This window comes from Microtus pennsylvanicus, chromosome 20 (assembly GCF_037038515.1).
Source record: "Microtus pennsylvanicus isolate mMicPen1 chromosome 20, mMicPen1.hap1, whole genome shotgun sequence".
Lineage (NCBI taxonomy): Eukaryota > Metazoa > Chordata > Mammalia > Rodentia > Cricetidae > Microtus > Microtus pennsylvanicus.
In genome coordinates, this window is record NC_134598.1 from 27,217,246 (window position 1) to 27,231,182 (window position 13,937).

General features: G+C 36.2%; 1 protein-coding gene across 1 annotated transcript; it reads right to left on the minus strand.

The window, feature by feature from the left end:
* Positions 1–6,275: 6,275 nt before the first annotated feature.
* Positions 6,276–13,297, minus strand: Lum (lumican). Its single transcript, XM_075954490.1, has 3 exons — positions 12,919–13,297; positions 9,802–10,684; positions 6,276–7,087 (listed from the first exon to the last, which is right to left on the minus strand). Exons 2-3 carry the CDS (start codon positions 10,661–10,663, stop codon positions 6,933–6,935), a joined length of 1,017 nt encoding a protein of 338 aa, XP_075810605.1. The 5' UTR covers positions 10,664–10,684; positions 12,919–13,297; the 3' UTR covers positions 6,276–6,932.
* Between the last annotated feature and the right edge of the window lie 640 nt (positions 13,298–13,937).

Below are 13,937 nucleotides of genomic sequence, written 5' to 3' on the forward strand. Positions count from 1 at the left end.
GTCACCATGATCCATATTTACTTGAAGAAAAATAAATAAGAACAAATGTTGAAGAAGACCAAGAGGGAAGGGAACTCCTGTACACTGCAAATGTGAATAAATATTAACAAATTCACTGTGGGATATGGTATAAAAATACCTCAATATTAAGAGCAAAGTTAATGCATGATCCAACCACCTCGCTTCTGGGAATGTGCCTCAATACCTAAAGGAATGGCAATTAGTGTTTCACAGGATATTGTCGTTCCTTTGCTCGCTGCAATGTTATTCATAATAGCATCCAGATGTTCTATGATGGACACAGGGATTCTTAAAGTAGTCAAAGATACATAGTGAAATTGTAGCTAAACTTAAAAAAGCAGAGATATCCAGAAGTCTGTTATATAATGCCTGAACCTGGAGTAGATTCTATTAAGTGAAGTGTCAGGTATTTATCAAGTCTGAAAAAGCAAAATTTAAGAGCAAAGAGATCAGAGGAGTGACTTCCAAGATCAGACATTAGACAAGGGTCACCTTTCCAGATAGAAAAAATAAATAAGCATGGGGACCTATGGCAGAACATGGCAACTGTAGTTAATAATGATAGAGAATATACTTGAATATTGTCAATATGGTAAACTAAAATGTCCTCAGAACAGAAGCTTCTAAGAATATGAGGTGATAGGAGTATTAACTAACTTGATTAAACCATGACACATTTTATATGCAGATATGTATGTACATGCTATCTATTATCAATACATATGATTTTGCCAATTTCACCAAAAATATATTTAACAGAAATGAATGGTTCCAGGAGGTAAACTGATTTCAAGTATTTGTTTCAAGTTAATGAGAGTGAAGGAAGGACCTTATTAGAGTTGTGGGAAGAGGCCCTGTTCAAGGATAGACTTTCATAGTTTGCTCTTCTCCAGCACTGTTTCCTTGCACTAACTCCAGTCAGCAACCACATCTGAAGAGCTCACTAGCAAGCTCTGTGCTTTGTCAGGGCTTGAAAGGGGCAATTTGTGGACAGACTTGTAAGCATATTGGAACCCGTTAATGTCGTGAGAGCTTGTTAAATAAAAACCTTCAGGCTGCAAAATAGAGATGTAGTCACAATGGGAGTTAAAACTCAAACTATGTCTGACCCTATATATTGGTATTTCCTCCTTGACGGTAATAAATTGTTTTATAAATATTGAATGAAAACACTATAGAAAGAGTATTTCTTTTGTCTTTTCTTCTTCTGTTTTTGAGAACATATTATAAGTAGAGCATATGTCCCTCCACACCTTCCCATAAAGTGTTCATCTCTTTCCTTCAAACGTGTGGCATCTGTTTTCACTAATTGTTATTGCACACGTACAAAAATTCCCTTGCCTTATTTCAAACATCAAACATGTAACATTGTTATAAGTAATTCACTTTCTCGGTCATCCAATAAAATAACCGCCTATACCTCTTCCTTCTTATGGCTTGTCTTACAGAATGAGTGTTTAATCTGCTAAGAATATCAACTTTGGGAGAGTAAGGATTTGTTAATCATATTCAGAAAGTGCCCCTAGAAAGGAAACTATCCCCAGAGTTTGGAAGAAGGTTACAAAATGTTTGTTAAATGAATTAAATAAAATACATATAGAAGTAGACTCAAATAATGTTTATTAGAATGAACAATTCTGATAATGAAATTTAATCTTGTAATAAAGAATTTTCCTTTTATGATGACAGATATTAATAGTATCTTACGTGGTACACAACTGACCTTAGAAAGCCTGGCAAAAAAAAAAAAGATATTTAGAGAGGGCAACTAGAACCACATCACAAAGGCCTTTGATATTCCTGTGTTCACCTCTGAGGACCCTGGCCATGTTCAGAGAACAATGACAGATCATGGGCTGGTTTTGAACAGTAGATAAAAAAAAACAGGTTGTTACGGATAATGAAATGAGTCAAAGCAGGAGCATCTTAGAGACTTTTGAAAGAAACCATTGGCTTGGGAATACACAATGGCTCATACAACTGCGTGCCACAGCATTTAGGACTCACGGAAGTCTTCTGGTCATGTAGCATTTATTATTTTGACAGCACACAGGATGCCAGATGGATTTTAAAGACACAAGGCATAAGTAGGCTTATTCAATGTAGTCAATATTGAGGCACGTCCAACCTGAGAGAAGCACTACCACACAGGTGTCTGATTATACACTGAGATTAATATGATTAATATGCATAAGAACTCATCTACTTATGTCACCTAAACTTCAGCTTTTTTTTTCCATGCATTGTATTTCCACCTCATATTTTCTACTAAGAAAAATCTATTGAATGTTCTGTAGGCAGAGGTCTTCCCATCTGAATTTGTCTTGACTGCATATCTGTAATCCTTTTTGGATAAGGACCATTTCTTAAAATGCTTAATGACTTGGCTAGGACTAAGAATGTTTTGCCTTTTGGTTCTGCCGAGTTCAGCATGGCAGAGGCATACTGACTGCCTCTGAGACTGCTGGGTGTAAGGCATCCTCACCAGCTCAACTCTGGTAACCAGTTGGTTCATGTTGCTACCAAGTAACTTGCAAAGCTGCCCAAAATCCCACTCAAGTGCTCAGCCTCCAAAAAGAGTCTGAGTTGTTTGTGCAACTAGCATGAGCTTGGAATCTGCCATTTTGAAACTGTGCAATTTTATTTTTTGCTGCTAATGTTGAATCAGGAAGGCCTCTCTTAAAGGAGCCACTGTGTAAGTTAGTAAATTAATATAATTCATTGGATATCTTTAAAATGCATTCCTATTCACTTTATATATTTTCAACATATCTTAGCTAGTGTTATTCTTGGTTTCGTACATTTCAAATTTTGGTATTAAAGCAGACTTGGAGGCCCTTTAAATATCAAAACCATTTTTTCTTACTGTGAATAAATGTATTGTGGGTACGTCCAACAAAAAGAAAATCTAAGTCCGTCATTATGCCAAAACCATAGCTGTGGAAATACTGAATCTCAAACTTAAAAGACCATAAGCACTGAAATTCAGTTCTTTGTAAACTCAATCTTTAAAACCCTCTAGTATTTCTGAAAACCTAGCTATTACCAGCAAAAGAACTTTTAACTAAGAAATCAGCATTCCTCTGTTTCATTTAGTGGTCTGTTACTCATGTATCTTCTCGTATTTAATAAAGCATTGGGGATCTTCTCAAACCTCAAAACCAGAGAATATTATAGTCCCCTCCACTAGAAAAGCCTAATTTTCAAATGGACGTCCTGAGAACAAAGAGGGGATTTTCTCATTTTTCTGCTTTCCTTTTAATTAAGGGACCACAGTTAAGAGTTTCAGTAAATCTAACTTAGGAAAAGAAAAATCCTTATGCATCAGATTTGCTCCATTCCTGGGGAAATTTATGTCAAAAGAGATTAAATCAACACCATTGTTTGAGCCATCTAAGGGACTCTCCTACCATAAATTCATCTTGTTTTGATCCTTTTCTCTTGGTATCTTGGTGAACAGTCAACCAAAATGAACCTGAAACCTATCTTTTTTACAAGACTCCTGCATTCTGAAGGAGAAGAGTTGCCTAGAAGAGTCTTAGCATTTAGGTCAGTGGTAATTTCTTAAAAATTGAAACTTTACTCTGTATGAATATAAAAAACATTTTTAGTCTCATTTGTGGATGTTGTGAACATCAGAATTTTTTATCTCATAATGACCATACGGAGTCATTATGGTGGGAATAATAATCACAGAGATGTTGTTTTGAGATGCTGAATGCTATTCTGTGTACCTTGCTGGGGCTCTTTATTTGGGGTCTTTGTGCTGGTAGACATCAGATAGTTCGAAAAACACTATCCTTCTTAGGGCCATGAGGAAAGAATGCATTTGTCAGTGACTGTTTTTTTCTACCTGCCAAAAACTGGGCCATAAAAGAGAAGAATGCCAGAGTTTGTGTCCAGTTCTGCACTGAGAAGATAATAACCAGGCCATGATTAGTTAATTCTGCCAGAGCCTTCTACATGGAAATATTTCTCGGTACTTTAATTTTCTCTTTGTCAGTTCAACCCAACTCCAAAGAGGATTGATGTTTTAAGTTATTGTCTTATATTTTAGACTTAAGAATAATATCATACATTGGGTCGATGTAGACCTAGGGCTTTGATAGATGTAGACACACTTCCACCCAACACAGTGCTCCTAAACTCTATAGAGACAAAGCTCATGTATGGACACATATGAATAAAGAACTTAGGACACATTTTCTCCTACCCTAGAACAGGTTTCCAACAACTAGAAACAAATTTCATGGGAAAAGTAAGAAATTTTAATTTTGTTTCTTCTACAAAATAGATTTATTGAGGAAAAGCACTTTTATGCTTATATCAAGAAAGAAGTTGAGCAATCACAATTTAAAGAACTTGAACTTGATTCTACAAAGAAAAGACATGGGGCTAGCAGGTACGTGATGTGGGATTCCCCTCAGTATGCTGTAAATATGTTTTGTTACCATTGGTAAATAAAGAAGTTGCTTTGGCCTATGGCAGGACAGAATATAGCAAGGCAGGAAATCTAAGCAGAAACAGAGGAGGAAAGAAGGCAGAGTCAGAGAGACACTGTATAGTTCCTGAAGGAGAAAGATGCCAGAAACTTTAAGCCACAGCCTCAGGGAAATACACAGATTAATAGGAATGGGTTAGTTTAAGATGTAAGAGCTAGCTAGAACTACTCCCTAGCCATTAGTCAAACAGTATTGTAATTAATATAGTTTTGGTGTGATTATTTGGGTCTGGGAGACTGGGAAATGAACGTGAAGTCTCCATTCACAGGTATACAGTCAGCTTATACAATATTCTTCCAATTCCAATCTTAGTTGAGTCCAGCTTCATTAGATAAGTCTTCAGTGACAGGACAAGGAATAATTTCATTAAATTTGTTCTCTGAAAGCACCATGTTTTGAAGACATACTTTCTTTGGGGAACAGGAGGCAGGTATATACAGTGGGTACTGGATGAGTGTAGTTTTGACTGCATAACATTTGCTAAGAAACAAACTTTACACTAAGAGGGAGAAGTAGGCATGAGCCCCCATTCCTAACCAAGAAATTGTCTCTGACCAGCAAACATTCATAAAGGAAAAAATAGTTTCCTTCAGTGCCATCTCATTGGATCTACAAACCACAGTTAAGAGCTGGTCCAATACCCAACCATAAATGGCCAACACAAAACAAATTTAATGTTATTTTTTTAAGATTTATTTTGATATCATAATGTTTAGTTTAGGAGTTTTAAACCTTACTGGTATTTCGTTTATATGTTTTTGTTTCTGATTCTGTGAATTTTATGGTTCATTGTGTCTGTGTTTCTGCTTGTGTATGTGCCTTTATATTAGTTTTGCTTTTATTGATTTTACAATTTGATTGCTTTGTTCTTTTTTTAATTTATCCATTTGTATTCTAAAAAAGAGAGAGAGAAATAAACTATGGAGTTTAATGTGGGAGGAGACAGGGAGAATCTGGAAGGAGATAAGGATGAAGAAATCATGAACAGAATATACTTAATGAAAAAAATCTATTTTCAGTTAAAAAAACACTCAAATCCACAAATTTCATAAAGTGTGGTTATTTGTATTGGATGTTCCTGGAAGGCTATGGGGATTTGGGAGTGATTATCGTCAAGATATAGTGTACCGAATTATCTAGGAATAAAAATATCTAATTATGTTGAAATAAAGGTATAGTTTCTAAATGGAAAGAAAGTAAACAACAACAAAGGCTTTAATGTTTATTGGGCAGAAAAGGTTATTTTCCTTAAATGTATTTTTTACTATTGCTTTTTGTGAACAACCATGGAACCACTTAATATTGACCACTGAAATCTGTTATTACTGATGTATGAAATCAATGCCTATATTTCAAGCACAATGAGCTAAGGAAATCATAACTTCTATTTTAAAGTATACTTTTCAGAATATTTTACATTTATTGGTCTTTGTGTCTCATCATTCCCATTTAAAAATTTCATAGTGACTGCTCAGATGTTGTATACTTCCTTCAATGGAGTCAACAATGTACATACTTGAGAAAAACAAGAATGAAAACATCAACAATATCCAAGAACGTGTGAGATATAACTGCATTTTATAAAAGTGTTTTAGTAATTCATTGTATCTGGATGTTAGAACTAGTCAAAGTGTGGAAAATCGTATGATTTCACAAGTAAAATATTACAAACTAGGACTGTCTTAGATTCTGACTGGATTCCTTTATGTGTTTCATAAAGGACATAATTTTTCACAAGAATTAATACCATGATGCCATTTGCAATGTTTTATTTTGCTATTAGCTTGTTAATCATAACATGCAAATAATCAAAAAGAAACATACACATGACAGAGAAAAATAATTCAAAGAAAGTCTTGTTAAGTGACTATACAATTGTTCAGTACTAAATGCCATTTCTTTAGGTAGATATGGTTTCATATTTTCTTTGTTATAATTCAAAATTACAGGTCTCAAACTACAGAATCTATATTTCAGCAAAACAAATTTGAACATATCAAGATAATTTGGATTAGGATAACAAGCATCCATGAATATTTCTTTTCTGTTTTTGAGGTCATTAACTTAAAATGTAAGAATCATAAATATCAGTCTGATTGACTGATTTTCATGCGATCAGTAAAGAGGCTTCATATCATTTGAACATAGAGCTTTAGAAAACATGAAATTTACAAATGAAGAACTAAGTTCAATGTTTTTGTGTGTCTGTTCTCACGATGAAATAGGCCTGCTTTTCATCTTTTATTAAAAAGTGGTAAATGTTCACAAAACATTTCCTTCATTAATTAAAATCCACAATGTAATAGCAACAACAAAAGAATATTGTGAAAACTTTACAGACATCCCCGAAATACCTAAACATGAAGTATTGCTCCAGAACATACTTCCATGAACTGTAATGAGACGATGTTAATTTATATTGATTTCATTTGCTGCACGTAGACACTCGTACATGTCAGGGGGCAGACTGCTTTGGGTGAGGGGATTGCCATCCAAGCGCAAATGCTTGATCTTAGAGTAAGATAGCGGTCCCAGTATCTTGCAGAAACTCTTGACATCAAACTCTGTGGATGAAGAAATAGAAAAGAGCAATCATTTTTCATTTTACTATATTAAAATTATTATTTAAAGAACATACCCTATGACTGACTTCTGATTAGGTAGGATGTCCCTCAAAAAGCCAATAAAGACTACTGAACTTACATTTCAGGCTACTACAGGTTCACAGTGATATTTAATAAACACTAAATAGGATAAATCAGGAGGCTCAACGAAACTTCTCAAAAAACATAATTTATTGAAGTTTGATAAGAAGCTTTAGAAATGCATACAGCTAGTATGAATTAGTCAGAAGGGTCTTCAAATGTCTAGCCTGACCTGAGTGCATATGAATTATAGTATGAATTAGTCAGAAGGGTCTTCAAATGTCTAGCCTGACCTAAGTACATATGAATTATACGAATAACCTCATCAATGAAAAATTCACATCCTTGGTATTTCCAGCCTGAAAATGATAGACTTGACTCCATGATCACTGAGGAATTTTCCATTAACCACACACTATGGCAGAGAATCAAAACTCCAAGACATAAACCAAATCATCGAATATGCAGCTAGTGTACCTTGGTGGTTGAGAAGTTGTCACAATCCAAGACTTCTCTAATATTTTAACAGAAACCAAGAGACTTACTAGGATAACATTTGTTTACTCTACCCAGTTTGAACTTCATCTTGTCCACTCCTTAGATCGATATTTTCTTTTATTCTCAAACTCTAGCTGGCAAAAATGAATAAAACTCAAACACTCTCCATAAAAGAACTCCATTCTTTTATGATGTTTGTTTGAGTTGCATTTCAGGATAACCCCATAGTCTTTCTATAATACCCATCTCTGAGAAATTATGATGCAAAGAAAGATGACTTTATGCCTGTGTTTGGATGCTTTCTCTGCTGCATAGCTTGGGAACTTGGAACTCTGGCTGCTTTCTCTGTCTGATAGAAGGTATTGCTTTCTGTAAGTTGCATTAAAATTATAAAGTTGTATTTAAAGCACCTCACGGCATATCAACACACATAATACCCTCAATAAATACTGATTCCTTCTTTTTTAACATTTTTTTCTCATTCTAAGATAATTTCACTTGAAGAAGATAAGATTGGTTTAATCTAACTTTTAGTCACATGACTGGAAAAGGGATAATTGCTTGTGGTTGTATATTGGAGCTTTGTATTTTGGGAGAGGATGCTCCTCATCTTCCTATGTGATAGATAAGCCACAGGCCAAAATATTTTTAAATTTGCATATATAAATAATGTAAAAAGTTTTAATTGATTCATTTTATGAGTGCAATAATTAATTTATAGATGATTAAATGTAGGAGGGAGGATTGCATAAAGTTACATGAAATTATTACAGCATTTATAGAATGGACTTTAGAGTTTGAGATGCAAGAGAGTTTGAGAACCAATTTTCCATATGTATTGAAGGATATGCCTTTATATGTGCTTAAAGGATGTGATTAAATGTAATGTTCAATAAAGAACCTGATTTAGACTCAGATATTTGCAATTAACAATTGAAGGTATTACTTGGAAAAATGAAAGGACATATCACATAGTGAACTTTGAGCTATAAGCAATTGTGCTAACAGAATTGTGATAACCTGAACTATGCATCATGTCACAGTCAACCTGTTCCACACCTTGCATTGGTGGCTTTAAAAACAGAACAAAGAGCATGGTGTTTACATTAGCAATCACAGTCTCCTTCATGAGAATATGCAACCCAGAAACTACATAAAATTATGGAAAAATTGCAGTATAGTAACAATATCCAATATAATTTTTCTGATAGAACTGTGTTTATTGCAACAAGAAGGTTGAAGCTCTCATTAGATAAACAAGACCAATTTAAGTAGACCAACAAGGTCATTTTGTAAATAATTGCTTCAGATTTAAATGGTGTTTCCCACCTAGATTTTTCACAAAATTGGTGAACTGATACATTTCCATCCCAAATTCTATTACATGGAATATTTTAATGTCATGTCTAATTTCATATTCTCTAAACTGAAGTAAGCCTAAGAGGATGTAAGTCTGCACAATGCAGATCAAGTCTGGCTCCATCACAGAGAAAAAAAAATAAAGCAGCATGAGAACAGAAGGTATGAAAGTAAAGGGCTCTATAAGGATATTTTTTAAATAAATAGGTATTTGAAATAATCAACATCTCTCTACTCTCCAGCTCTCTTAGAATCCTCATGAGAACACTGTGAAGATCACACACACCACACTAGGTAAGAGTGGTGATGTTGGCCAGGTTCGTAGGATGGCACATTGAATCTCAAGAGGTTAGGGACAATGGGACTGACTATATATGTGTGATCTGAGTCAGACAAGCAGGGGGATGCTTGAGAGTCTATACTTCCTGCATCACTTCGGAACTTATGTCCTCCTTTCCCCACTTGAATCTTGCCAAATCAAAAAGGAAGCACACAAATCTGCACTGGGAACAAACTAAGAAATAGTAGGTAAATATTAAGAGATAAAACAGCAGTATGGACATTAAATCCTTATAAATTTAGTGTAAAATTCTATGGCTTTAACTGCTCTTGGTCCTGACACTCTGAGGAATGGTTAGGAAGAACCAATGTGTGACTGAGCTAGAGTTTCAAGTGGGAATTATGTTGTTCTTTTAATTAATCCTTATTCTATTGTGAAGCTTACATATTCTAACACTTGATATACCAATCAAACACAGGGGCAGTTTTATACTTACTTTCGAGTTCATTGACCTCCAGGTAATAGTTTTCAAGGTTTTCATTAACATTTGGGATGCTTTTAAGTTTATTATAAGAGAGATCTAGTTCGAGAAGGGATGATATATTAAATGAGTTTCCAGGTACTCCACTATCTGTCAGTTGATTGTGGGATAAACGCAGGTACTGTAACCCCGTGAAGCGCTTGAAATACTCTTCGGGGATGCTGCTGATCTTATTACTGTCTAGGTAGAGAGTTTGAAGAGATGCTGGGAGGCCACTAGGAATCTTGGCAATCTGATTGAAGCTCAAGTCGAGGTACAGTAGTGATTTCAGGCCTTTCAGAGAGGCTGACACAGAATCCTCTTTGAGCTGGTTGTACTGAAGATGAATGGAGGTCAGGTTTGCCAGCCCTTCGAAGGACCCCAGCTTGCTAATTTTATTGTTAGTCAGCTGCAGGTCTTGCAGGGACTTTGGAAGTGGACCCACTGACTCTGTCAGGTTGTTGTGGTTTATGTGCAGCTTCTTCAATTGTTTCAGCCTAGAGAACACTTTCCCTTTTATCTTGGAGTTTTCTAGGAGGTTGTGGTCCAGAATGAGCCACTGCAGGTCAGTGACATTCTCAAACGCCTTCTCATCAATATGGTCGATTTGGTTATTACCCAGGTAAAGGTACTTGATGCCAGATGGCACCATGGGGACACTTTTCAGCTTCAGATTTTCACAGTACATGGCACTTGGGTAACTCTGGGGACAGTTACATTCTGGTGCACAGTTGGGTGATAGTTGCCCATACATGAAGAGAGGGGCATCGTAATCATAGTATTGACCACTGACACCACTGACTAATGCCAGGACGAGAGCAAATGCACACAGATTCATTTTCAGGAAGTGCTTTGAATCCTAAATAAAGCAGAAACAGATTATTATAAAAACAATATAATTCCAAGAAAAAGTTTGATTCATGTTGAATTCATTAACAAAGCCCATCTTGTCATTTCATTGTTAATGCCATTTAAAATAGTGTCTTTACTGTCATTTAAACCTTTACATTTAAGCATAAAAGTAAGGGTGTGTCGTGTTTACACCTTTGGAGGAAACCCTTTTCAGGCATGCACATATGCGCCCCCTTCTGGTCATGGCTAACATATTTACTTTAGCCCTTGTTTTGGCCCTCCCTTGATTAGAAGGCTCCCTTCGAGCCTGGTGATTCCTGTGTTAGAACCCTTCCTAAGAACATTTCTCTAAACCAGAAGAAATGAAAATTAAAAGACAGACTGTAAATTCCTCAATGCACTCTGCCATTAAAATCATTAAAATGCCTCATTAGGAAGACCCTAACTGGGAGCAGGGGCAATCTGTGGTTTTCCCTGAGGAAAAGCTACTCTTGCTGCCTGTGGAGCAAAAGAGGCAGCAGGCACATTCCTTTCGCAGGGTGGTGATTACTTAGATGGCTATTTACATTATCTGAAGCTCAACATTCCAGGCTTTAAAATCCACTGCAAAACTGTTCTGTCGAGCTAGTATTTAGTAAATTAATTTTAGAAGAACAAATGTTTACCCAACAGCAAAATGTCAAATGGTCTTGGTTTTTAAACCCAAACCAAAAAGGACCTCAGCTATAGAAAAAGGTTGTTTTCAACTCTTAAAAGTTAAGTTCTTCTGCTTTCTCAATACATTGTAAACTCATCTTCTTTGTGTCACAGTATGAGGTGATGTGATTTGCTAATCCAAACTGTAGTGTCCTCACAGAGTGGAAGTAGGAGAGAAGAGAGATGGAAGAAGACACAGCAGCAACAACAACAATAGCAATTGCAACGGTGGCATCCCAAACTGTGTAGAAGGTATTAAGCTGAGAGTATATATTTGAGATTTCATGGTAGTTAATTTCACATAACCTGTCCCTAAGAGGAGGATGAACAGTGTTTCTACTTTCAGAGACAAGCTGCCAGTTCACATAAAAAAAAAATAAAAGCTAGAATATAAGAGTGGGGAGTCATAGAATGCACCCCAGAAAAGCTGGTATTCCTCTGAGAGAAATTGGGTGAAGGGAAGTCACACTCAAACCGAGGGCATTGTGTGGTATTTTATGTGACCAGTCTGAGACAAGATTTTGCATCAGGTAGCTTGGAGTGGGTAGGCATAAGGAGACCATTCATTTTAAATATATAGCTTAGAATCCTAAGAGACTTCATCAAATGAAACATTGAAGAAGATTTTGCAAAAGAAACACTTAAAATTCTACGATCAGATATAGTCACAGTGTTGATCAGATATAGTCACAGTGTTATTAAATGATTCCCCCCTTGATTCTGATGGAAGTTTTTTAACTTAGTGGACAGGATTTGCCCACAGCCAAGCACTAGGAACGCAAAACACAGTAACAGAATTCCTCATACCTTTCAACACATTAACAATATATAATGTTTTATTGATTCATTTATGAGGTTTGACTTTTTAATTGAATGGGCATAGTAATAAAAATTGCTTCCACAGTTTTGGCAAAGTTAAAGCTAACACTCTGAATTCAAAGCGAACCTGCAAACACACAATGCCTCCACTGTGAGGAAAAGTCACACCGTACTCTTTACAGAAAAAGAAAAGCATATCTCAGAATTTCTTTAAAACAAGATTCTTAAGCTGTACATCCCAAACCACAATCTTTAAATGAGCAGAACATGAAGAAGGAATCCATACAAGTATCTGAGTCATTCAGCAAATGTTTTACAACACAGAATGTTTATTGTAACCTGTAACAACATATTTTATTGAAAAATCTGTTGAATGCGGGTAGCAGAGACCTTTCTCTGCTCCAATTCTAGGTTTCAACAATATAAGCATATGTAGCTAATTAGCATTTTAAATTCTGTATTTTTTTGAATGTCTCATTTAACTATTTTCTCATTGTGACCTTGGACTATTTTAAATTCCCCTTGCCAATCAATTCAGCACACATTGTGAAATGATCCATAAGTGATGGAAAGCCTATTAAGTAAAACGTGAGTATAAATGTTCAAAACTGTCGTTGAATAGCAAATTGGCAAAAATCGTCTAGATTTCTTTTTCCGTTCCTGTTAAAATTAAATACTGTCCCAAAGAGTCAGCATTCCCTGGGCTACAGTAAAAACAGCGCTTACCTTGCTCTTGACTCTGCTTCCGTTAATTCCTTAAACAGACGCACTGAGAACAAGGATCCACTAATATATGCTGTGAACTCTGTCAGGGTGGAACTGGCTGCCAGACTTTCAGTGATACAAGAGCTTAGGAGGGGTGGGGGTGGGGGACCAGCCCAGTCACGCCATTCTCTGGATGGAGTTATGTCACTGTAGGTTCTTGTGGTGTGGCATGTGAACACTCTGCTCTCTAACGAAGTGCAGGTGGACAGAACAGACCCTACCCTATGGAGGGAGGGAGGGAGAGAGAGAGAGAGAGAGAGAGAGAGAGAGAGAGAGAGAGAGAGAGAGAGAGAGGAGAGACTTAACTGGATCAAATCCCCTAAGAATTGAGTCTGCTGCATGCTGCACACAAGGCAGTTTGGTGAGTGAATGTTTCTACTACAAACTTCTGGACTTCTTCATGTGTGGCTGCAGCTAAGTGTGATGTATTCAGCCAACTGTTGTGCTCAAGTGAAAAACTCATGAATCGCAAACAAAACAAAGGATCTCAGGAAAATGCAAAGGAGCAAATTCAAAGGAATTGAATCTTTTTTTCTTGAATTATATGCTTGATTAACTTGGACCCGCTTGCTTCTTGCCCAAAGGCTAAATTCATTTCTATATTATGAGCGGTGTTTCACATACGTTTTGATACAAGGGGTAGCATGAACTTTCCATTTCAATTCTCGTGCTGAGGAGACTCTTTTATGTTCTTCAGAGCTGGAACCACTCAGCAAAGTCTGACCTGTTTCTCATTTATGGACTTCCCTCAGGAACTCACTCAAAACTTTGCTTGCAGATAATATTCTATAGCTTAAAGCCAAAAAAACAAAAGAACTGAGAAAGCATAAATATAGCCTAAAAATATCACAAGTCACTAATCCTTCATTCCGTCACCACATGTTCCTGGCATTTTTCCAAGGTGGACGTCACCCAAAGTTGTGGTTGCTCCAAAGACCCGGCTTGATACATCTTTCCAATTCACTTTCTTGTGTGTGCAT

Excerpts from the sequence above, each read along its gene's own strand:
- Lum (XM_075954490.1), bottom strand. The coding sequence starts at position 10,663 with ATGAATCTGTGTGCATTTGCTCTCGTCCTGGCATTAGTCAGTGGTGTC. Across the intron at positions 7,088-9,801 it reads GGAGGTCAATGAACTCGAAA|AGTTTGATGTCAAGAGTTTC; the intron begins GTAAGTATAAAA and ends CTTCATCCACAG.